General features: G+C 36.0%; 1 protein-coding gene and 1 pseudogene across 4 annotated transcripts; both read right to left on the bottom strand.

Annotated features, from left to right (window-relative positions):
• Positions 1 to 232: 232 nt before the first annotated feature.
• SLC35B3 (solute carrier family 35 member B3) lies at positions 233 to 27,028 on the bottom strand. 4 transcript variants are annotated; one of them, XM_047733780.1, is made up of 13 exons: positions 26,912 to 27,025; positions 25,036 to 25,161; positions 23,139 to 23,274; positions 21,321 to 21,614; positions 18,923 to 19,044; positions 15,006 to 15,160; positions 13,625 to 13,732; positions 9,259 to 9,356; positions 6,438 to 6,530; positions 5,923 to 6,034; positions 3,208 to 3,277; positions 624 to 2,182; positions 233 to 420 (listed from the first exon to the last, which is right to left on the bottom strand). In XM_047733780.1, exons 4-12 carry the CDS (start codon positions 21,519 to 21,521, stop codon positions 2,032 to 2,034), a joined length of 1,110 nt encoding a protein of 369 aa, XP_047589736.1. In that variant the 5' UTR covers positions 21,522 to 21,614; positions 23,139 to 23,274; positions 25,036 to 25,161; positions 26,912 to 27,025; the 3' UTR covers positions 233 to 420; positions 624 to 2,031. The 4 variants fall into 4 exon arrangements, with proteins under 4 accessions (XP_047589736.1, XP_047589737.1, XP_047589738.1 ...); XM_047733781.1 differs by lacking the exon at positions 25,036 to 25,161 and having other exon boundaries at positions 26,912 to 27,028; XM_047733782.1 differs by lacking the exon at positions 23,139 to 23,274.
• On the bottom strand, positions 11,617 to 13,605 carry LOC125102486 (protein arginine N-methyltransferase 1-like; annotated as a pseudogene).

Below are 27,028 nucleotides of genomic sequence, written 5' to 3'. Positions count from 1 at the left end.
GTTAAGCCGCTGCCTTCGGCTCAGGTCATGATCTCAGGTCCTGGGATCGAGTCCCGCATTGGGCTCTCTGCTCAGCAAGAAGCCTGCTTCCCTCTCTCTCTCTGCCTGCCTCTCTGTATACTTGTGATCTCTCTCTGTCAAATAAATAAATAAAATCTTTAAAAAAAAAAAAAAAAGAGTACTCCATGGACACAAATAAGTGAGATGAGGTTCACCTTCATTTGATGGGAGGTTAAAAAAAAAAAAAAAGCAAATGGGAGTATAAACGGTTAGGCTGGCAAACCAATTTCTGAGCAGTGTTAAACTGCTTGAAAGTGGGGGGTAGGAGGAAGAATTCTTAATAGTAAAAGGTTAAAAAAAAAAAGTGTGGGCATAAAAGGATGCTTTGAAAAGTTAACATCATAATCTTTTATCAAGAACCTGGAAAGGGGCGCTTGGGTGGCTCAGTGGGTTAAAGCCTCTGCCTTTGGCTCAGGTCATGATCCCAGGGTCCTGGGATCGAGCCCCGCATCTGGCTCTCTGCTCGGCGGGGAGCCTGCTTCCTCCTCCCTCTCTGCCTGCCTCTCTGCCTCCTTGTGATTTCTATCAAATAAAAAAATAAATCTTAAAAAAAACAAACAAACCTGGAAAATCGTTTTTAAAGCACAAATCCTTACCATTTTAAGAGTTTAAGAAGGCATAATAAAGTACCAACTAATATTTCTTTCATTTCAAAATATGGAAACATAAATATAATCACCACTTGGGGAAAAATACCCTCACAGTATTTTAATATATGACAAACGAAAATCAGTCAGAATTCCTTATGCTAAATCTTTAAATTATTATAGGCTCTGTTGTACCCACGTATTCACCTACTAGTAAAGTCACCATCGGAATATAATGGAATTTTAAAAATGAGATTAAATATTCCAAGTATATCATACTCACAAAATGTAAGTGATATCACTAAGAAGGCAGAAACTAAGCTGTTTTAAAACCAGAATCACTTATACTGAAAATGAAGATTGAGATGATTTTTTTTAATACACTGGAAGCAATTCCAAACCTCACTGCTAAAACATTAAGGGCCAAAAGCTTTATGAGTTTTGACTCAAAACTGCAGACTACCTATTACACAAATTTGCTAAAATCTACTTGTGTTTCTTACATTTACCCTATTTAATCTTCAAGCTGTCAAATTAAAATTTCAGTTTTATGAGAAAAACTATGATAATTTTATTATTTAATTATAATTTAAGACATGAATTATTTTTTCTTTAATTAAAAAATCCAAATCATTAAATCTTTTAGCACTTCTTTGATGGATAGTAACAAGTTTTTCTTGTGATACATACTTACAGGATGCAGGGTGATGATTCCTTTTGTTAGACGGTCTATATTCCACAGAAAACTTAAATCATGTTTTCTCTAAAGAATACTTTTAAATGATCAGAGAAAAGCATAAGGTTTGAAATTCACATAAAGCCTTACTACCAAAAAGCCTTTACTTCCCTCTTCATAACAAAAGGGAAAGCCTTCACTTCCCTCTTCATAACAAAATTCTAACAAGATATTTATTTTAAAAAATCACAGAATAATTTTTATTTATAATGAAGTTATTCTTTCTAGACTTTAAATCATCTGTTCACTCTTATAACAGAGAATCATTTAAATAATACCACCAAAATGAATGAAGACCAAACAATCTAAATTGATATTACTATATCAATTTCTTTGAAATGTCATAATGATATCCAATTAGTTTTGCAACATGGTCCATTTCCAGTGAAATTCTCAACAGAATGCTAAGAATTAGTCCTTCACACTGACATTTTATTCTAAGGTGTGGCAGATGCAGCTCTCTTGACTGCTTCAGAAGTCAAACAGTTAAACAAGTGCTCTGTGAAAGAGGCTGACTTCATAGCTGACCCATCCACAAACGGAGAGCACACCTTCAGATCCTTTGGTTTTTATAATAATCCCTTTGGAAAATTAATTATTTGATGATTGTTCCCTTAGAATTCTATTTTAAGTAGGATGAATTACTGCCTATACAGTTTGTGCCAACGTCCTTGACTTCCTCATTTCCACTGTTTTGTTTATCAGATCATATAGTGATGGCAGTCTTATTTTATCCATATTTTTGCTGTAAACATTGAGAAATATACCAAGGACAACTAACAAACCAGACCACACGTACCTAAGAAGAGAAAGAAGGAAAAAATATTAGTATCAAGGTAACAATTTATTGTTAACCACAGAACTTGGTGATAAGTTCACAATAATTCTGCAATAAAATAAAATTTTGCTATCGGAGGCCTACGATGGCATTAAAATAAAAAATGGTATTTTTAGATCAGATTAGATAGAATTCCATCTCATTTATGTTAAGTATCTACAGAGAGACTTTACAAAATCCTAAATGTAGATCACCTGAACTTTGAAGATAACAGCAAGTTCAAGTCCACGTCCTAATCAATAGTCTAAGAGTATACTTAAAGTACCTAGTATGTCAATCTGCGATGGCAGCCCAGTGGTTTATCCCAGTTGGGTAGCACATAAGAGATAAAAAGTTGCACATGCTGAGAAAGTAGGGGAACTGACATAGATTGCTGTAATGTATACCTAGCATATAGGGAAAGAGAAACTAATTTATAGAAAACAATACAGACTGAAATTTATTTTGTGGTTATCTTTAAGCTTACACAATGATAATTTCTAGGTTTGAATCTTCTCAATTACTAAGCTGCACAAATTTAAATGATATGATTTCAAACGCATACTAGACAATTGAGAAAATAGTCAATGTTTTATAGGAAGCCATAAACTAAATAAACTTACAGCATAATTCTCTACCTCAAATCCTTTATGGGAGAGGATGACAAATAACAACTTTAAAAACTATGCGTATATATATATGGTTTCATATGTATGTGTGTATGTATCAGGGCAAAGTGGAATCCTTTAATCTCAAGACATCACTCACATTCATTTATATTGGAAATGGGGTCACAATCGCATTGGGACTCTGGTTAGGCAATTTAAGCGTACAATATGATTTCTTCAAAATAATTAAATTTCTGAAATAGCAGAAGACACATCAATAAACTAGGGCTCTAGATGAAACACATTTTTTTTTTTTTAAAGAAATTAAGGCTGCTTAGGAGGAAATATGAAACCAGGTATCTACAAGTAGAGAAACTTGTTGAATTAAAAAGTACTTACTGAAATGTGAATGGTTTAGCAAAAAACATAAATGAAAGTACAATGGTCATGGCTTTTCTTCCTGTTGTCACTGTAGGAAGAAAAAAAGGTTGGTTTAGAATGTGCCTACCATCTTGGTAATATTTTGGAAATTACTTTCAGAAATATTTACAGACCCTACTTTGTACCAGATCTATGCGACATGCCAAGAAAACGATGGAAAGCAAAAACCAAACAGAAAGTCACTGTTGCTGCTGCTATGGTGTTTACAGTCTAAGAAGGGTATAGACATTAAATCATACGGTTAAATGTTAAGAACAACTGTAGTAAGTACTTGATAAAGGCCATGACACTAGGGAGGAAGGTCATCCCTTAAAAACACTCAGTCTGGTAGGAAAGATAGGCTTTCCCAAGGAATGTATGATTAGGTAGAGCAGGGGCTAGTCTTTAAAAGTAGTAAACTGAAGCACACACTAATATCTTAATCATGGTCATAATCATGGTAACACCATGAATAATCTTTATGGTCCTCTTTACACATCTGTATTAACTTTTACCTTTTAAGTATGACCTTGAAGTCTGCCACCAGGTTTGAAACCCTCCTCCCTGTCTCACCCCTGTAGAGATAGGACCTTGGCAATATGTCTCCATCATGCCTTCTGCCCCACTTTGCATTATGAGTTGCTATCCTCCTCTAGATGCTGAGCTTTACTTAGTTTCTTGTCTTTGTCATCCTATATCTCTGGATTCTACAGCTCCTGGCACTTACTATCTAAGGCATAAAGAAATGAACTCCAAATGAAGAATCGGTTTCGGAAATGTGTCAGAGCCTAATTCCCCAAATCTGTTTTTCCTTCTGTGTTAGTAAAATGGACTCCCTATTATGGGCATACCTTCCGCCTTTTCTGCAGTTAGGTGTTGTCATGTGACAAGGTCTGGGTCAAAGAAATAGCAAAAAAATAGTCTGTGCTATTTCTAGGAAGTGTGCTTTCTAGGAAAATTCCATAAAGAGAAAGGTGTGTCCATCTTCTCCCATCCTGCTGCCTGGAAAGAGGATGAAGATGGCAGAGAAGACAGAAGAAGCCTGGTTTCCTAATGAGTGTGATGCCACCACACCAGGTCAGGAGGGAGGATAACATGTGGGTTAAGAGCACAGGATGGAGCCAGACTGCCTCGCTTGGAATCCTGATTCTGCAACCTACTAGCTGGTTGACCACTGGGCAAGTCACTTCACCTCCCTGTGCCTCAGTCGACCCTTTGTAAAATGGAACAATAACATATGGGATTATTGCGAGATCAAAACGAATACTGCATGTACAATGGCTCCTGGTACATAATAACAGATATGCATGCAGCCGCTATTATTACAGCTGAGTATCTTCTACATGAGACAGAAATAAACCTGCCTGCACCTTCAAGATAAGGGCGGCATCTCACATTTTTTATACCAATCACAGGGTTTAATCAATGCATATCGACTGACATCAAACCCTTTCTGAACAGTTATCTTATGAGCAAAACTGGAACCCAAGCTAAGTATATGAATTTGCAACCTTTCTTGGTAGCATGAGATGACTTGACAGATTGTGGATATGGCCTGATCTACAATTACATGCCCTCTGTCTACCGTTAGCAATGTAAACTTTAAAAAGGAGAGTCATAAAATAAGTAAAAAGGGGAATCCTATGTGAGTAAGTAAAGACAAACGTTATGAAGCAAATAAACTTTTATAGAGATAGAGGTATTTATTCCTTTGCTTAATTTATGCTATAGTATTAGAATAAGTATTCCCCTAAAACTATGAAATATTAAAATCAGGTAAATGACTAATGCATGTATGCATTATAATGTAAATCCTATGTATCTCTGATAGAAATGGTCAAGTCCAACCCAGTCTCTTCACAAGAGAGAAATGAAGCCCAGAGAAGAGGAGAGAGTTATTCTCCAAGTGACGTGTCGTTAAACATCACTGACATCTCAATCTAGCGCCCTTCATGACAATGCCACACTGTTCCCAATCCTGGGCTTCACTCAGGGCTCTCTCCATATGGAAGAGGCTGACAGCATTTGTTATCTGGACCATTCACTGGGCAAATGCTACAAGGTTAGCACATGGAGTCCTCTGTCTTCCTCATGGGGCCTTACCTGTAGTCCCTCATCTGTTTTCCTGACTCCTCGAAAGCAAAACCGTACAACTCCCATTCCCCTAAAGTGCCAAAGTTCCTGCATGAAGCAGCTGCATGATAACTATTAGGGACTAGAAAGGATAATCTGATTAATTCCCTAGAAAGTGTACAAATGAAAGGTCCATCCAAAAAACTTTGTTTAAAATATACCTGCCATACTTTAAGTGCACCAAAATGGGAGTTTTCAGTAGTAAATTAAAAGTGCAGACAAAAGCACGTTTTTTTCTCTGAGGATATTCAGCCCATCATACTTTTTAATAAAAGGTCCTTTTAATGTATTTAAAAGTTACTATTTAGATAAATGTATATATTTGATTTTAAAATTAACCCTTCAAATAAAAAATTATGAGGAAACATCACTGTCTTTAGAATTTTAAAATACCATAAGCCAAAAAATAAATTGATGAAAATATAACAATTTTCTTTCTTTTTTTTTTTTTTACAATTTTCTTTCTAATGTAGAGCAGATGCTGCCTGTATCTTTTGAAAAGCAGTATCAGAGAAAATTTAAATGCTTATTTCACAATCTCAGCAGATGTATCATTCCTACCTGTTACAGCAAGAAGTGCACCGAAAATTTTAATCAGAGCCAGAACAAAGGAGATTCCAAAATACCCAGTGAGGGAAAAAAGGAAAGCATAACCATAAGTCTGAATTGGATTCTGCAACATATAAAAAAGCCTGTTAGGAAACTGCAAAACAAACCCTGAGGTATTACAAATGAAATAAAACTACAGATTTTAATCAACTTCCTGAACAATAATAAGCCATTCAACAATTCAGTCAAGCAAAGATTCTTTAGTTCTGATTTAATGGAAAACAATGATGAAATTAAAAATCCCCAACTTTTACATTATGAATCGCTTAAAAATTAACTTACAGGGTAAAGAAAGGATACAGTAAGTTTAAATACAAGTCATTTCATTTCTGAAATAATTTCTGATCTGCATATATTATATTAAAGGAGTTATCAAATTACATAAAAAATAATCTTTTTGAACAAGAAATACAGAGGGAACTATTTAATGGAAGATGTTTATTTTTAAAAATGTGATTAGTGTTTACCTTTGAACAAAATGTTACTGCAGGGCCTAATCCACTAGTGCATGTCAATCCCAATAAAATGTACACAAAACCGATTGAATACGAATACAAAACCTATGGTAGATAAAAAAATAAAGTGAAAAAGAAAATGTTATCAAACCAAAGGCAGAAATGAAGGAGTCACAATATATGGTTCAATTAATCTACTCAATTAAATCTGAAGAACAAACCATTTTTAAATGACATCCTTGTTTCGATATGGCTTAGCTTTCTGGAGATAATGACTGAGCCTGTTTATAAAAGTTTACAGTTTATTTTACGTACATTGTAACATAGCAGTACTGATCCTTCCATGAATATAGTTATATAATATTCATTTATTTGCCTGGCTTGCTTACGGAATTCAAACCACATCTGAATTTTGGGGTTCCAAAAACACACATAAAACAAAAAAAAACCTTCAAAGCTACTTATTAAACATCAGAAAACCCAAACATTAAGTTTCTAAAGATATTAACAGATAATGAAACTAAGCAGGGGCATATCTATTGCTTGATTTCTCAGTTTTCCTACAATCTTTCTAACCCAGCTCCTTAAACTCCTCTTATGCACAATCAGCAGGGGCATCGTCCTCATACTTGCACACCTGTGGTGAGTCAGGTATTAATAATGCTAATAATAATGTGCTAAACACGCTCTACATGAATTATTTCACCTGATTCTCACAGACAGCCTATGAGTTAGACACTCTTAAATGATCAATCCTCAGTCTGCAGATAAAAGAAACTAAAACTTAGAGATAGTAAATCATTTTCCCCCAATAAGAGAACTTGTAAAGCTAGGATACAAATGAAGCAATCCTAGCCCAGACTCTAAGCACTTAACCACTGTATTATAGCAACTTTCTACCTACTTATACTTCCTTCATTCTCTGATCTTTACCTTATCTAGGAAGGGTGGTGATGAATTTCAAGAAAACTTCTGACCGAGATTAAAGACTCCTTAAAGATGCCCATTCTGCTGACAAAACAAAATAACAGGAAAGACCATTCCTATATACCCTTCATGTGGTATGCTCTCTGTCTAGCAAGGGGTTGGCTGTGAAATTAATGTACACATACACATGATAACTTTCCTATATCCAAACACCAACCAGGTAGTAGATGTAAGGAAAGAAAGGGCATTATTTGCAGTAACAACAGCAAAAAGATGAACCCCCTAACAATAACTTCAATAAGAAATATGTCGGATTTATATGAAAAAAGTTTAATAAGAATCTAAGGGACATTTAAAAAAAGCCACTTGAATAAAAGCAAAGTCATACCTTATTTTTTTTTTTTAAGATTTTATTATTTATTTGACAGAGATCACAAGTAGGCAGAGAGGCAGGCAGAGAGAGAGAGAGGAGAAGGGGGAAGCAGGCTCCCTACTAGTAGAGAGCCTGATGTGGAGTCAATCCCAGGACCCTGAGATCATTACCTAAGCCAAAGGCAGAAGCTTAACCCACTGAGCCACCCAGGCACCCCAATCATATCTTATTCTTGAACTGAAAAAGACTCAAGTGTATAGATGCAATTCTCCGTAACTTAACTTACAGTTCAATGCCATACTAATCACAATTAACAATGGGGTTTTCGGGGCGCCTGGGTGGCTCAGTGCGTTAAGCCGCTGCCTTCGGCTCAGGTCATGATCTCGGAGTCCTGGGATCGAGCCCCGCATCGGGCTCTCTGCTCTCTCGGGGAGCCTGCTTCCTCCTCTCTCTCTGCCTGCCTCTCTGCCTGCTTGTGATCTCTCTGTCAAATAAAAAAAAAAAAACAAAAAAAAAAAAACAAAAAAAAAAAAAAAAAAAAAAAAAAAAACAACAAACAATGGGGTTTTCTAGTTTATTTGGGGGATCTGAACACCCAAGAATAACTAATGGTAGTAATATTCTAAAAAACAAAAGGAATACTCCTGGCTAGTCCTAGCAGATGGTAAATGTATGATAAAGCTGCTGTCATCATATGGTTTTGGTGCAGAAGTAAATTCAAAAGAATACTACTCTGAATCCTACATTAGAATATTATATGATAAAGAAGGCACTTTTGCTGGAAAAGTGGATTTTTCAATAAATGATACTGGGGCAAGTAGATAGATAAAGAAGAAAGTTTTTTAAAGTTCTGGTTGGATCAAAGATTTATTTAGGGAAGCCTTGGGTGGCTCAGTTGGTTAAACGTCCGATTCTTGATTTTGGTGAGGTCAGTCTCAGATTACAACACTGAGTCCCATGTCAGGTGCTGAGCTGGGAGTGGAGCCTGCTTAAAATTCTCTCTCCCTTTCTCCATATGCCACCCCCTCATCTCTCTCTCTCTCTCTTTAAAACAAAAGAACAAAAACAAACAAACAAAAGTTTAATTAAAAAGGCAATCATAACAGGAGTAGACAACATGGGTAAAATCCTTAAATCTTCAAAGTTGGGAAAGCCCTTTTCAATCATAATAGGTAGTCAGAACCCATGAAGAAAAAGGTAAACCACATCAAAATTACAAACTTCGAAATGGAAAACAATACCAAATACAAAGAGAGAAAAGTACTGAAGAAAGCAAATTTTTAATATGTAAAAAAATATCCTACAAATGAAAAAAATTATCAAATATTATACAATAAGCTCTTAGCAGGGGTAGTGGTACCTTTACTTTTTACTTTTCATGATGTTTGAATGTATTACTTTTACGAAAATGATGATGACAAACTAGTTTTAAAATGCCATACAAGCCCTTAATACCATAACTATTTCATCAGGTTAAGCACATCACCACTTTTGCTTCTATCTGCTGTGAAGAAAAAACGCTGGGGTACTTACCATTTCTGAATTAGAAGCATTATGCAGTTTCATAGCTTTCTCTTGAACATTTCCGATGACAGCATCTGCGCACAGTGCCAGGGAAATAAGGATCACACCTTTAAGAAAGCATAAGAGAAACACAACCTCTTTATTTATATTTAAATAGGCGAACAACGATCAAGATTTATCAGAGATTTAATTGGGTTAAAAAAACAAAAGCAGATCTTAAATCACCCTGTTTCAGTAGAAGGTGATGATTTTTATCCACAACAGCTGTAATGGGCACAGATATGATGATGTTAAAAACACAAGTAACCGACACTAATAAACTACCTTTAGGCTTATTTTGTTTCCCTATTAGATCAAATAATAGTTCTGCTTTTAAATAGGATGGAATGTTTGAAAGGAATACTATATTAAACAACTACAGAAGAAATTCTTGGGAGCACTACCAGAACTAGTAGTTAGTCGGTTAATTGAAAATATCAGACGAGGAGGGAAATCATAAAAAGTGTTACCTACTTTATTAAAATCATTTCATTTAGAACTCAAAAACATGCACACAGTTGCCAAGGTCTTTTCTCCAAGTACAGGTCCTAACTAAAATTCTGCACGTTCTCCTCTGTATAAACCACACTTGCAACACACACTGTTAATGCTTTCCTAGTTGTTTTTGTTAAAAAGCACAGGGAAATGCAGGAACTTCTCAAACAGTTGGGTGAAAGTGAAAGAATTCTTTTACACTTGTATGATTTTTTTTTTACAGTTGTTTCCTAGTGATTTTATTGACAAGTCAACCAAACTGTTTCAATTAACTTAACAAAAACTATTCTGTCTCTCTTCAAATTGTTTTTGAACACTTTAAGTAATATTATTACATAGTTATTGGAATAGGTACAACCAGCATAAACAAAGCTGGAAATCAACACTCATGCAAATGAGCAGGTCTACCTGAGAAGCAGGCTCTTAACAGCCAGTGTGTGGGACCCTGGTCACCAGCCATGGTGCTTTACAGAAAAAACAAAAGGCAGCGTTGGTTACCTCAGGGAGTCTGATGGGATTTAAGGAAGTTTTCCCTTTTGCATTATTTTTTAACAATGTATAAGCAATTACAGGGAGCAGAAAAATATATGTGTGTGCACTTAATTGAGAACTTTCAAGTCTTCATACTTATTCTTCAATTTGCCTTTTGATCATCTCACTTTGTGGCATTTATTATCAAATCATACATTTTTATCCACCAAAGTTGATTTTGAATGCTCTTTTCCTTATTTCAAATACCAAATTTGTCGAAACAAAAAGACAAGCTGCTGTTGAAGACCCTGAATACAATATCCTAGCTCCTAACAGGCTATTCGAAGACATTCCAAAAATGTTCTGAGCAATGACAATGGTGTGAAAATACCTGAATTGCACCCTGAGGGGAATATTTAAAGGCAGACATTTATCTGAATAAGTAAATTCAGATATATTCACTTTATACATTCAAAGTTTTATTTATGTCTACCTTAAGTAACCATCTTAATAGTTAATCCAATCTCCTTTAGATAATATATTGTCAGACTAGTGGCTGTGATAAGTGCTCATCAGTTATTCCTAATGATGAAATATTATCAAGTTCCAATTCTCTTACCAAATATTTCCTGGGGAGTCAGAATGGGTTGGCACTACATCACCATGAGAAGTTGCAGGACTACTGTCACTACCTCATTCCATCATTGTCCCCCATGTGCAGCAAGTGTATACAATTTCCTACCCATTATTTCATCACCTCAGTCAACCCTCCCACTGGCCTTGTATGAGGCAAGCTATCATCATTAGCTCTGTTTTAAAAGGGAAGCATAAAGGGGTCTGACAATCTACCCATGGTTATAATTTTAAGTGACCTGAACAGAACTGGAAGCCATGTCTCTGACTGCAAATTTTGTGCCTTCTCTAAAACTGCTTTTTCATAAAAAAGAGTCAATTACCTCAGTTTTCATATACAGTCTTCCTCTTTGTGTTGCTGACATGAAGTGTTCCTGAAAAATCTAAGCCATGTCAGACACATCTATCACTATAAGCTTTCCAGAGTAAAACTCATCAAAGTAGTAATCACTTGTACTCCGAACAATCAAAACTGAAAGAGATGTAATAGGTTCCACCAGAATCTTCTGGTTGTCAAAAGGGTTGCTCCAAGAGGCTGTACTGGTTACATTTAAATCCATTAACCTAGCCTGGTTAACAAAGTTAATAAAGAAGCTTGACTCATAGCCAAATTTTGATTCTTGGAAAGAACAACAAAGCTGATATAAATGATTTTCTTCTTTATGTAATACTTTCCTTCTCATGAATAATTAGAATTTTTTTCCCATTTTTCAGGGTTTCTCTGAACACCTTTTTATTTTTTTTCCCCCTGCTGAGGATCTACTGGTCTAACTGCAACCATATAAAAGCATAAGTTATGAAAAACAGTCACGATGTGACCTTCCCAGCCCAGACCCCTAAAACTCCCTGAGATGGAAGGGAGGAAGGGAAAGCCCAAAACTGCCTTAGAAGGCTGTAGCCCTGGGCCCATGCAGGCCTGGCCTGGTTGGGATGGGAGAAACCGGGTGCCACCAACAGTTAGGGGAAAGCTCACAGAGCTTGCCCATGAAGTCCATGTCAATGGTGAAGTCCAGGTCATGATTATTCTTGGCACTGGGCCGCAGGCCAGTGGTGCCACAGCTCTCCTCACCAGTCTTCACTGTCAGGTAGTCTTCCATGTAGAACACTGCTCCACCATACGTACAAGGACTTGGGACTGGTGAAGCCTGCCCTCTTGCAGCAGCAAGGGACTCGATGTTGAAGTAAGCCACAGGTCATTCCACTTCACTTGCAGGCAGAAGCTCTGGAGAGGTGAGAGTCAGGTCTTCTATCTTGATAGTGTAGAAGCCCACTCCTTTACGAGGTAGGCCTTGGTGACCAGCTGCATGGAGTGCACCACATCTACCAAGGGCTCCTTGAAGGACACATCTTTAATACAAGACATGTCAGAGCCATATACATTCTCCCACCAGTGGTTCTTGTCATCTTTGTACTGCCTGTCTTCAATGGCTGTTATGTATAGAGTGGCTTGGTATGGGAACATTAGGCCACCAGGTGCCTGTCACTTATCTGGGCACCACACTGAGCACTGATCCATAGAAGAGGCAATAGCTCATCCACTCTCTGATAATGATGTCCACCTTCTCCACCAAAGTGCTTCCTCTGCCTTCCTCTTGATGGTGGTCATCATGTGGTCCAACTTGGCTTTGACAATCTTCACCTCATGGTCAGAGATACTGGAACCCTTGTTCCCAATGACCTTATGGGTGCTAGCCTTGGGAGCAAACACAGAGGATCCCTATGCCTGAGCCCACCTTCAACACCACCTTGTCCTTAAAGAGCTGCCAGTTCTGAATTGGAGTTTTGGTATGTGAGGCTGTGCACCTCATCTTTCAACATTTCTTCCTGAAGGCTGAAGTGAGCACAGGAATCAAAGTAGTAATCTCTGGACGTCATTGTCATGTCTTCAGCAATGGGCTTCTTGCTGCTTTCTGCCTGGTTACAGGAGACCTCCATGATGCAGTTTGCTGCCTTGGGTGCCACCATCTTCATCCATACCTACTCCTCCTCTTGCCCAAAGAGGCCCCTTCCAACACCTAAGTATTTTAAATACTGTTTCTGTCAGGCTAGTAGACGGGATGATAATAAGCTTATGAATAAAACTCAGTAGTGTAAGTATGATAATATTGTATACAGAATAATTTCTCTTCAAGGTCTTTAGAATAAAAACAATATTATAACACATTTATGCTTATCTAGTTCTAAATATACTATAATACCTATTCTGCCTGTGAAGAATCTAAATTTTATTTACAAAGGTCTACCTGGCACACTGTAAGGTAACTTCATGGTGGAAAGTTCAGGCACTTTAAGGTTCTAACCACACTTAGAGCACACAGTGCAGTATTAACATATAGCATAACTTTCCCTTTTCAGCTAAAACAATGACAAATAAATGTACAATTTCAATTTTAAAAAAAGAGAATAAAAAGTTACTGATGTGATTTGTCTATAACTCATGTGTAAACTTCCAACTCCGCCCATGAGAAATTTCTCTACCACGCACCCAGTCGCAGAAGATTTTGACTGGCCAAACATCCTCCTGTCAGGTCAAAATACAAGAGCACTATAAATAACTCTTACATTTCTAGGACCATAATATTTTTACTGTATCTTATATGGAAAGACTGAAAGCTTTATGTTAGATATGAAAATCACAGATGTCACACCATCATTTGAAATTCTTATGAAATTGCGAAAGTTCTTACTCTTAAGCCAAAATACCTGCAAAATCCAGGAGCACAAATAATTTCCTTACCTGTCAGGTTGAAATTAGGTGCAATTGTGCTGTCAGCTAGGGTGAACCAGATCAGGCCAAGACTCATACATACTGCAGCAGACACATCTGCAATGTTGTAACGCTTCCCTGTGTAAAATGAATGAAAGCCAAGCTCATTACGCACATGCCCACTTGGCTCAGTTTTAGACTATGTGTCTAACCAAGTTGAGCAGGATCTGCTCTTTATATCCAAAGTCAAAAATGTATGAAGAATGCTTAGATCAACGCCTGAGACAGTCACAGAAGAAGGGCTTCTGAGAATTAATGACCAATGAGCACCAACATGTCCTTGTAAGTCAGAGAGGAGATCCTACTTTACATGTTATGATAGTGAGTAAATAGAATACTTAGAGTTTGTGGACACAAGTGCCTCCTTTACTTCATATATAATAGAAGGTATTAATTTTCTTATAGTTTATACATTTGCAAAGTAACCAGAGCAATTATTCAGGTTATATAACTGTTTAAGTTTACAACTACCATAATCAGGTAACTTCTAGGTTGGTGAGAATTAACCTGTTATAGTATATCCACATTTCAATAAAATCATGTACTATAACTTTTTCACAAGGATCGCTAAGGAAATATTATACATGCATGTGGTTTTTAATGGGAATTGGTGTCAATACTTTTTCCTGCATGAACATTTACCCTAAAATTATATATGAAGTAGCCAACAGACATACTTTCATTACAGAGGGCCTCTGTGGAAAGGCATCAAATGTAAAAAATGAAGTTGGGCTGTATAAGAACTTCAGTGATACAGGAGCCCTTGATTACCAATCTAAGTATTTCTCATGACAGGACACGAATAACAAAAACTAGTTCCACTTGCTATTACAATTTCGTCTTTACTCCTTTTTCCACATAGCTTGTAACTTAGTTGGGGATCTAGGAAGCCAATAAGCCAGCAAACTTTTTACCAGTTCTGCTCAGGTTAAGCTTACTTCATAGTGAGAATTGCCCATGTGTATAATGGAGGGAGAAGGAGGAGCCCTGAGGAGCAGAAGAATGAAAGAACTGAAAAAGGGAGTTTTCCAGGTATTTCTGAGCTATGCCTTCAATACATGAACACAGTATTTCTGGAAATGTGATAGATTCCAGATTAAAAGAAAAAAAATAATAAAATACCATTTTTATGTTTCTTGAGTCCGAATTACTGATTTCTAATACTAGGAGATATCACAAAAATATCAGTGTTTTTATAATACCTTATTTTTATAAGATGTCACTCAGAATTGTTCTAGTATTGAGAATGTTTATTGAAAATATTAACTAGAGTTTAATGTTTTTCCTAATGCTAGATGCCATAACATATCCTATTAGTTTCAAACAGTATGAAAACATATCATTACTATACCTTGTATAAAAACTCCTCCTAGCATAACAGGAATCAATTTGCAGCACTTGAAGATGACTTGGGTAGGATAATTCAGGTAGCCCAAGGAAGTATTTGATAACCCCATAGTACCCACAGTTAGAAAAGCTATTATCATGTAGGTTTTTCCTGGTATTCTGTAAAAGACAATGTTTAAAATCTTCATTTTGGGACCCAATTCATACTACTGTAAGATAATGTGTTTACAATGTGTAAATGCCTAATTTCTGTTGAATATTTCTAGCAATATTGGTGAAATAGCACTATTTTAAAAGTTATCACACTTATATAAAAGAATGTTGGTAACAACAATTTACCCTTATTTAATCAATCACAAGTGAGAACTTTCAATTGTGTGAAAAAATCGTGTATCAGAGTTACATAGATTCTTCCAGATGGCATAAAAAAAAATGTTGGTAAGAAGTTTTTTTTTTTTTTAACAGCCGTTCTACCATATATATAAAAACTATCTTGACTAAATTTAGGAAAAAAGAGTTGAGTTTTAAACAATATGGGCCCCCATAACAGTAAAGGGCACGTTAACTAATTTTCAACCTCTAAATTGTTGTTCTGTTTCCTAGTGTTCCCATCTAGCATTAGGAAAAATACATTCAGCCCTTCTGCTAAAATAACCCAAGCAGAATATCTCCAGATATTCTGGAGTGGCAGCTTAAAACTCTAAACAGTTTTTATTACCACGATGTCAACTTTAACTCTGTATTCCACAAGATGTTACAATAATCAACTTCATGATGGAGAACCTGATTCTCTACTCATGATCCCAAATCACTACTTTGGGTTCTATTTGAATTTCCTAAAGGGGTTTTTAATTTGGCATCTTCAGAATTTTGCACTATTATTGCGAGCATATGCTCACTTTGACTAGATATTTAATGGTCTAAAATAATCTTGTACACTGGTGTGACTAATACATGAAGTACTATTCACATAATCAGATTACACTGCATACTTGGAAGTAGCTTCCACTTTGGGATTTGTGTTCACATTTAAATCAAGACAACAAAATTCCTCCTTATTTTTTATTTGGCTAGATATAAGGCAAAATAATTTACTGAAAAATTCAATTAAAATGTATCTTTTCCACTTATATTTCAATTTCGAGGCCTTTCCTACTTAACTACTAATACACTAGTCAACATTTAAAGTCCATGCAGAAATAACCTGGCATGCACATATGCATCAGTGTTACCCAAACAAGGATTTCTACGCCATCTGTGGGGCTTAATCTTCAGTGAGGTATCATCAGGGAAGGACAGCACTGCTCCTCCAATAATGATAGAAGTCACAGTGGTCCAATCTCCTCAGACATAAATTGCACACAGTGGCCAGAAAATAAATTTTTTTTTCTGCCTCAAGTCAGAAAAAATCACAAGGAATGGTGATTACAGAAGTAACAACCACAGGTAGAAAGAAAAGGGACCTAAAATTCAGGAGGCCTATATTCAGAGAGTCAAAACTCTGACAGCAACCTGCTGTGCAGACGCATGAAAACCCCAGTCCTCCTCGCGGTGTGTTCATCCACTGGTGAGACCAGGACATTAGATTCATCATCTTCCTCTTGAGTGCCACATGGCTGTTTTATTTAATATCCCAATTTCTTACTTCTTTAGGCAGGGGGGTGGACTGTGACTTTCAACAGCCCCTTCGCAACCAATTTGACAGATCTCCTTTATTAAAACCTCATGCAAAGTAATAATAAAGTTACAAGGTAACTTTGGTGAAAAATAACAGGTCATGTATTTAGGGTGTTAAGGCTTACAATGCGCTCCCTGCACATTACCACATTTGATCCTCAAATGTCAGCGAATTTAAGCAACTCCCTCGAGGTCTAAAGAGAGTTAATTAGAGGCCATGCCAAGACTCAAATATATGTTTTCTGACTTCCAATCCTTTACTCTTTCAAGTATATAGTATTCATATAAACACAGGAAAAAAGAAAGAAAAAAAGAAAACTAAGCAGAGTTTGGCTACTTAAAGGTCTAAAGAGCAGGGCCACTTAAATTCAGAAATATGTCATTTAGCATATTTTCATTGTAACATACCTTTAAGGGCTTTTTCTAAAAATATTTTTTAATGTGCCGTGGAAATGAAAAAGTTTCAATTCATAATTATATTTATTATATGTCTATAAATTCTTCTATTCTCCTTCATTTATGTTTAAATCAACACAAATTATTTTATCTTTAAAAATGTTATAGTAAAAAAAAAAATGTTATGGTTATTTGGTTTAAGGGTTGGGATAAACATGGCTGGAGACTCATTCCCTATTTCATTTGGGTAGATGAGAGGGAGGTGTATTTTTTTTTTTTTTTTGTAAAGTAGGCTCTATGCCCAGCGTGGAACCCAATGTGGGGTTTGAACTCAGGGCCCTGAGATCAAGACCTGAGCAGAGATTAAGAGTCGGACGCTTAACTGACTTAGCCACCAAGGCACCCCAGAGGTGTATCTTTTTTTTTTTTTTTTAAAGATTTTATTTATTTATTTGACAGACAGAGATCACAAGTAGGCAGAGAAGCAGGCAGAGAGAGAGGAGGAAGCAGGCTCCCCGCTGAGCAGAGAGCCAGGTGCAGGGTTCGACCCCAGGACCCTGGGATCATGACCTGAGCAGAAAGCAGAGGCTTTAACCCACTGAGCCACCCAGGCGCCCCAAGGTGTATCCTTTTTAAAGGAGATATATCTTTGTGTCGCTTTCCATTTTATAAAGATAGCATTAGATTCTTTTACTTTGGAAACAGACGTCCAGCAGTTTGCAATTGGTAATGAATCTTCATGCTTTCTTATACATTAGTCTTGACAGATATTTAATTATTCTATCACCTATATGGCCGAGTACCGCAGCTTCAGAGCATGAAAATAATATAGACACTAACCTCAGATTCAAACATTTTTTTTTACTATCACTGCTAAAATAATTTATTGGCAATAAAGAGAGATTGAGAGGCAAAATTAGAACTATGAAGGAATACTGTTATGACAGACTTAAATATTTAAAATTTTATAGTTACCTTCCAGACGGATACCAAAAACATTTTTGTAAGAAAAATAGTAGCTGTGAGTATTTTTTTATTTTTACTGAAAGACTAAACATTTCTATCATTGAAGACAGGCTATCAGTATTATAGTTCCTTGCTGCATTTAAACTGCTCAGTGTCTACATGAAATATTCACATCTTAGAGCCTGGTATGACAGGATAACCACACTGACATTTACTAAGAAGGTACATTCAACTTCCTAACCTCCTCCTGTTCATAATCAGGTTTTTATTGCATATTGTTCTGTGTACCATTAAAAGTATTTCAAGATATTTCTCAAATCTAGATGGTTAATGCAAAATGTTATGTCAACAAACTCCTTTGGCTCTGATGAAAAGGTGTGCTTCTCTGATGTCTAAAGATGCAGTCTCAGTGACTGCACACTATAAAGAACACAATGTTAAACAGAATATATCCCACAAAATATTAATCAAGCATTTTAAAAACCACTATAAAAGTGGCATTGATCATTCATTTCACCACTTTCATCTTTCTTAGCACTGTAAATCTTTCAGTAATTACACCCATTTCAGTTAAATTTATAAAAACACGTATGTACATCTGAAAACGTTGTTTCAAGAAGATATATTTATCGTAATTTGATCCTAAACCACATTTTTCTGATAACATTACACTAAAAGAGAGACCACTTTCTTCACTGTACAACTGAATTATATTTAATATTTTTTGTAAGTTGATTATACTGATAAAAATTATTGGGTATTAGATATGTCTTAACTGCAAATGCATATGTTTCATGTATAAAATACTCCATATTTCCAAACAAAACAAAGAATTTAACTACTACTAATGAACTGTCAAAAAAATAAAAACAAACCACATACCTTCTCCTTTTGTCCTGAATAAGCTGAAGTTCTATTAGGCCAAATATGGAGTAAAATGCAAACTGTACTAAAGTAAGGTACCAGCCATAGGACTTAAAACCCTCCATTGAAAATATTAATTCCTGTCAAAAGATACATGAGTACTGTTAAATTCTGGGACAGATCAATTTCCTCACAATAAATTCCTATAAACAAAACATTTTAAAAAGAACCCAAAGCTCACCCCCAACAACAAAAAATAAAAAGCAAAAATACACCCAAATCTCAAGGCTTCTCAGAGGAAAAAAATCAGAGAAGTTCAGGAGGCCATTCCGAAGAACTGATGTTAGATATTCAGATGAGAAAAGCAAAGGGAGGGAGGGATAACTATGAAGAAATGTTATCCCAGGCTTTTCTTTAACAACAAACAACAACAACAAAAAGATTGCCAAAATTAAGAATTGCCCCAACAGTGAGAAAGATAGTTGGTTCAAAGACTCAATTACTGTATAACAAATATATTTCATTAGAAGTCTATTATCTCAGGCTTGTTTTTCTATAGGAATTTAATCAGTTCAAACTAATAATGTGATTTTTTGGAATATTTGTGCCACAGATTACATAAAATTTTCTACATGTAAAGGAAATGGCTACTTTGTCAAACATAATGTTATATTATGAAGTAACATTTACATTAATTATTAATAACCCATTAACAAGTCAGTAAGAGGTATTCCAATACTTGGCTTAATCGACATTTTCTTTAAACTATTTTAATATGCTATTATATGTAAGAGTTAGTAGCAGTGTTAGTTTTCACAAAGTAAAAGCAATGTTTATTTAACTTTAAAAGCTTTGCATTGTTATAAATTAAAATCCAACAATTTATCAAACAGAAAAAGATTATTAAAATTTGTAAATTTCTAATTCATATTCCTTTTGGCAATGGCTAACTCTGCTCCCAAATTATTTAACAATGGCATTTAAAAAAAAAATGTTTCTCAACAAAAAATTAAAACCTGTGTTTGATAAAATTTACTATTTCTCATTGTTCTTCATTGTGATATCTGAATTTTTGTATCACCCACCAGTGGGGAAATTAGTTTTTATAAATATTAAGATTTTTAATTCAAGGTTTTGTTTTACACTAATACTCCTTATAGAATTTTTACAATCTAAGGAATAGTCAATTCTACCATTTTCTTTATTTATACTTCCTTTTATATTTCATCTCTATAGGACAATGGAAAAAAGTACAATAATTTTTAAGATCATTCTAACTGATTAATACTAAACAATACCAGAAATATTAACTGCTTCAACAAAACACGTCTATTTCCATTTCTTGAATTATAAAAAGTTTTCTTACATTAGAAAGCTATCTAAAAAAGCAAAGTTGTTAATGGCTGAAAATACTAATGAACGGACCATTAAGAAAGGTAGTCCCCAAACATTCTGTTTACACTAGCCTGGCTCTTCACCCACCCAGCCCATGTCCCTGAAGGTCAGGAATTTGCTGCTAGTCAAAGGTATACAACTATCCCATAACATAATACAAACAGAAGACAATTTGTAGCAATGTCAGAAATGTTTTGCACCAACAAAAATCACAGAAAAATAAGGTTCTGACAAAATTAGATTTGAAGAGGAAGGCAAAAAGAATGAGAACACAACAGGTACTTCATAAAAAAAATTCAGATAGTACAGGATTAAAAAGAAACTCCTGGAAAAAGTATAAAGCATCCTTTTATATAAATATAGTATAAATATAAGTATAAATATAGCTTTGCAAAAATTACCTTTTATTATTGAGCTCCAAGAATCAACAACAGACTAATTTATGGCTTTTGCACTATCATTCAATTTTATTGGAGAATTATGTTCCAAAATACCACTGAATACTTGAATCACTCTCATCGCAATCATCACCTACATTTTGTTAACGTATTTCAAATTTTTTCATAATTTTAGTCTTTTTAAGTTTGTCTCTGCTCCCTTCCCCCCATCTGAAATATTTAACTGTGAAATTTTGATCCCTGCTACAAGGAGCAGACTAACTTTCTCTATACTAAAAAACTCAAAAATGTGAATAAAGTTGTATCCTATAAAGAAAACAATCTTGGGACGCCTGGGTGGCTCAGTTGGTTAAGCGGCTGCCTTCGGCTCAGGTCATGATCCCAGGGTCCTGGGATCGAGTCCCACATCGGGCTCCTTGCTCAGCAGGGAGCCTGCTTCTCCCTCTGCCTCTGCCTGCCATTCTATCTGCCTGTGCTCACTCTTGCTCTCTCTCTCTGACAAATAAATAAAATCTTTAAAAAAAAAAAAAAAGGAAAACAATCTTGGACAAAACTATTAGTAATGACCACATTGACCTCAACTGTTATAAATAGCATCTTGTAAATAAGTAACTGTTTTTTACCTGTAAATATCCATAAATTAGGTAAAATACAAAAACTCCAGCAACACATATGAAAAACTGAGTAAGTTTGTTAAATCTGCTGAGATTTATGCCAAGTACTACAATGTCATCTATTGACTTGATGTGTGGTGACATTGTCTGTGTTTTGGGAGGGACAGTGATAGAAATATATTTCCTGGAGTTGTTGAACTTGAGATCCATTGTTCTTGTTTTGCTGCATTCAGTGCTTCTAAAATTATCTTTATTCGTTTCCTCTCCTTTGTTCAGTGTTTCTTTTGCTTGCTGAGGTAAGTCCTAAAGAAGGAAATAAGCAATTAAAGCAAAAACATTTGGATCATAAGATATTATGCTCCAAATATTTCACATCACCCTTTAAGAATTATATAGGTAAATCTCATTCTTTCTGGATATTAATATATTAATTCCTCTATACAAGCTTCCAAGCAACCAAAAACAATGTCTACTCTCCTATTTATCTTCTCTGATAAAGACCAATACATCACTAAATATATGCCATTTTCATTTCCACAGCAAAAATCAAAAGCTAACTTGGAGTTTACTTCATCAAAGAAGTAAATGTGCTTTTATTATGGTTTTTGTATGTATTAAGGATATCATTTGTAATTATCTATCCATGATAGTATATGAGTGACATCTTCAACATTAGTGTCAGTCTTTGCAGAAATGAGCTGATGCTCCTTTAAATACTAAGTCAACTGTAAAATGTATTTGTTAATGATGTTTTAAAATAAACTCAAAGAACTTAAGTTATTTAGAAAAGCTAGATTTATCAGACAACAGAAAGAAAAATATGCTTTAGCAACAGCATTTCTTAGGTTAAAAGTAAAAGTTTTCTTCCTTTCGAGACAATAATTTTAATTTAAAAAGTCTTTGGGGAGTTGTTGTTCAATGAATATCAAATTATAGTTCTATAAGATGAGTAATTTCTAGAGACCTACTATATGACATAGTGTCTACAGTTAAAAACACAGTGGTATGCACTTAAAAATCTGTTAAGAGGGCAGATACCATGGTAAACATTCTTAACCACACATACACACAAAGGGGAAAACATGGAAGCTTATGGAGGTGACAAATGTGTATTACCTTGATCGTTATGGTGATGGTATCACAGGTATACCTACATGTGTCCAAACTCATTAAATTGTGTATGTTAAACATGCAAATTTTTTTGTGTGTGTAACAATTATACCTCAATACAGCTGTTTTATAAATAAGAAATAAAGAAGCCTCTGGAATTATAAAGGGCTAGAAAACATCATTTTTTGTTAGTCTGTGGAAAAAAAAACAACAACAACAACAACAACAACATGAGGGTCCCATAGATGACTGTCCATTTCACTTTGGATTTATATATACCAAAGAATGAGTTCCATGTGGAGGCTGAAGACAGAGTGAAGAATTATGACAAAGAACAACCTGAGGATGAAAAAAAATTATCTTCCTAGAAAAGACCTACTATCTGTTACAATCCCAATGGGAACCAAAATTTAGAATAGCTGAGGAAAGAGGATATATAAGGATAATTCTGACAGATCTAGAAATCTTTTTAAAAGAAACTGTCATGATGGTTTAAAATGGCAAGAATTAGAATCACTTCTTCACCATCACTTCTCCTTTGCTGTTTACAGAGATTAAGCAAGCTATCTGCAGTAATTTAAACTGGGATCAAGGTTCTGAATACAACTTGTAACTAACTCAGGCATCAAAGAACATTTATTTTACAGGGCATGTGCCTAATTTCTAAATAGAAAAAGCATAATTTTAACAAGTTTTACTCTATTTCTTTTCTTTTACCTGTTTCTTCTTCTTTATATATTGCTTTTCCTTCCCACACTGTTTCAATCAGACATCTCTGAGTTAAGACTTTTTAAGTCATCTTGCAGGATACCCTTCAGATTTGACTTTCCTTATAAACCATGCTTTACATGATCTTGAACGGAGAAGAAACAAAAACCTGAGTAACTACTTTCCATGTGTGTAGGCATGGATACAGAGTCCCATTCAAATAAGTCTCCTCCCTCCACCCCCTTCAGTCAAGCCCTAAACTGCCCACAATGAACTATTAATACATTCCTGAAAATACATTCCTGAAAAATACCATGAACTTTCAAATACCCTTGCCTTACGTTCCTGATGTTCTTTCAGCCCAATGTCTTCTTTCAGGATTTGAAATAAGCTTATTGTTTCTTCCTCTGTGATACCCTCCCTGAATCCCTGAGCTGGGGGGAAGAGCACTGGAAAGGCAAGACTCAAATCTTACTTGTCTCTGCATCCTTGGTACCTGGCATACTCTGCACATATGCACACATACTCTGCACAAATACTCTGATGAACCAAATAAACTGTCCCTTCCCCTGGACGTCCTCAAAACTCCACCCTGCAATCATATGCTGTCTATCCAAACATGATTTTTCAAATGTACTCTGGTGCTGGCAAACTTTGTGAGCAAAACTAAAAATCGTATAGAAAACAGAGAGGTTGGGGGAAATGTGCAAGTGTTTATGTATTTACACACAGAGAGAATAAATAAAACTTCTAGAAGACCTCTTTCTTACTTTTATTAGTATCAAAAATTTATCCCCCACCCCCACTTCTGCTGCAGGTGTTGTAACTTAGCAAAATGGCTGGCATACTGTAATGATCCAATAAAATTACAGCTACCATAATGAGAAGCCTTTCCTCAGGGTTTGGATTTTGACAGATCTGAGTTCAAGACCCAGTTTTGATACTGATAGCTGAAAAGCCTTGTGGAAGTTACTTAACCCTTCTGAACTTTAGGTTGTACATCTTTAAAAGGGGGGTAAAAAAAAATGTGCCTATGGTAGAATTTTTGTCAGGATTAAATGAAATAAATGTAAAAGTGCCTAGAATATAGTAAGACAGACCACAAATGTTGGATGCCATTCAATTTTTCAGAACTATTGCTAGTGTGATATGGTCTGCTGACACAGATTCATCACCCTTTTGATATGCAGCTGGAAATATGAATCCGGATTTCCAACCCAGACTTCTCTTCTGGGATCCAGATCTCCATTTCCAAATGCTTCTTTGAAAGCATTTCTACTCATGAGTTCCACTGGCAACTTATTTTAAAAGTGTCCAGGGCTGAACTCATTATGTTCCTCCAAACAAATCTGCTCTTCCTATAGTCCCAATGTCACTTACTGGTATTATGCAAAACATCTGGAACTTATTAGACTCTTTTATTTTCCTCACATTCTACATTTTGCCAACATTCCTGTTGACTCTACGTCCTTAAATGTACCAAGAATCTGTTTCTGACCCTACCATTAGCAGCTGTTTTCTCTTGCCTAGATTACTAGATTAGCCTGCTTATATAATCTCTTCTTCCCTTTCTGATCCCTCTTTCACACTTAACATGAATGCTCATTATGCTTCACTTCTGATTAAAGTCCTACAAATTATAAGCTGTTGATTCTTGGACTCTCATAGCACTTTATAAAGATTTTTATAAATGCCTAGATCATAATGGCCTAACTTTTTGTTTTTGGGTCTGCTTCTCTCACAAATTTACGACATCTTTAAGAGAAGAGACAAGACCATCTTTATAATATTTTCGCACATAGCAGAAGTTTAAGATATGAAATGAAGGACTCTATTGCACTTTAGTAAGCACCATTCAGTCAGTAGTATCCTGCTCCTTTCCGACAATTTGCTGCTTTTAACACACCTATTGGCAATCTTAGGAGTCGCAGATCTGTGCCAGACATGTAGAGTTAAATCCCTTCAGCACTGTCACTTCTTGGATATCTGTGCCAAAATATTGACATCTCCACTGAAATTTCCCACAAAGCATCTGAAATGAACATGGAAATAAATTCACTTCCTTTGCTTACTTGAGGTACCAGCACCAGAAAATCTGCCCTACAAGGCCTTGCATTCAGAATGCACTTTCATTAATCAGAACATCACTGGTCAGTTCACGTGACAGATGAAGATGCTGAGAACTCTGATACCTGGTAACCGTGATCCTTAATGCTTGCCACATGCCTTCCATTTCACTAACGATAGATATTAATCAACAACTAAAGAAACTAGGCCAATGTCCTTTTGGTGCAGGAAAACTAAAATCAAGCATAAAAACTATTTTCAAATTAAATGAGCAACATTTTGCTTTGCTTTAGAAATTCACAGTAACCCCTTGAACTAAGAACAAAAAACTCACAGATGTGAATCACTGGATGAGGCCTCTTCCTAAAGTCAACACAGATATTTAATGTTACTTGGGGGTACAAAATAACTGCTAAAGAGGAATAAAAAGGCAGCAATTTCGAAAGCATATTGATATTTAAAAATTATAAATAACTGGTGGTAACACTGATTTACAATGACCTACTTAAGTTAAAATTATTTCAGTTAATGTCTTAATCTAGTTTTTTCCAATCTTCAGAAGAAAAGTCTCCCACTACAAAAGGGTAGAATATGAGGAAATCATGTCATCACAACGTAAATAACCAGAACAAACTTGATTCTATTTTGTCACACTCAATGTTACAAATAAAATAACTCTGCCACTATATATAAATTAAGTGAACTCTAAATATTGTGACCTATGGGTCATGATTATAAAACAGTGAAAAACAAGAGTCGGTCTCATTTCTTTGTACACACTTCATTACACAAAGTTCAAGAAACAGTGCGCTCCTTCTTGATGGTTACTCTATTTTTTTTCAAGGGATAAATCTAAATTTAGGAGTTGATCTATATTAAGAAATTAAGTACAAATTAAGTACAAACAGTTATGTAAATTATTTTCAAAATGCTGCTGCATCTCTCTCTTCCAAGTTCCAAACTATTCCAATTCACTTAGGAAAGCGTTACTCCAAAAACCAATTCTCAACATCCGAGGTCCTACCATAGAAGAAGCGCATATACCCAACACCCTCCGTGAGCACACCAAAGCATTCCACCTTCTTTCAGTATTTCTTGGAAAAAAAAAAAATAGGTGGGGGAGAAAATTAAGCTCCAAAGACTGGAGAATCTGCATAACTTCCAGTGGAAATTTATCACCTAAGCTTAATAACCTGGCAAGAACAATCACCTTGCACTACAAATTAAATGTTCAGCAGAGTAACCTGAACCCTATCTAACAGAGAACCCGGAAGTAGCTCTCAACTAAGATGCAGTCCTGGGAACGCAGGCGACAGACAGTCCTCCGGAGGCCCCTTATTATAATCCTAAAAGGCCCTCCTGGAAGTGACCTCAGAGTCCACAGACGGGGACTTCAGGGAGTTCTAGCCAGCCACAGGGCGGAAAGGGGGCGAGGAGGGGGACATAGTCCTCCCTAGAAACCCAGCCAGTAGGTTTTCGTTCTTTAAAAAATAAGTCACCGATGCCTTCCATCCCGACCCCTCACGCCCGTTATTGATGAAGATAAACTATGTCCAGATTATCTGGGGAGAAGGGGTGTCTGGGTCCCAAACACGGCGAAGGGCCGGGGGTCACACATCTACTCCAGAGTCGGTATGTCACCTGAAAGGGTGACCCCAGCCCGAGTGGCGCCAGGCAGACGGAACGCTCCCCCTCCCCAAGTCCGTCGCCATCACCTCCTGCTTCTCCTCTCCGCCTACTGCCGCACTTTCCACAGCGGTCGCCGCCTCCTCGCAAGGTGCTCGCATCCCCGGCGCCGCGCGCGCCACTTCCGCCTACGTGTCTCCTTGCGC

This window comes from Lutra lutra, chromosome 6 (assembly GCF_902655055.1).
Source record: "Lutra lutra chromosome 6, mLutLut1.2, whole genome shotgun sequence".
In the NCBI taxonomy this organism is placed as follows: domain Eukaryota; kingdom Metazoa; phylum Chordata; class Mammalia; order Carnivora; family Mustelidae; genus Lutra; species Lutra lutra.
This window is presented reverse-complemented; position numbering and strand designations above follow the sequence as displayed.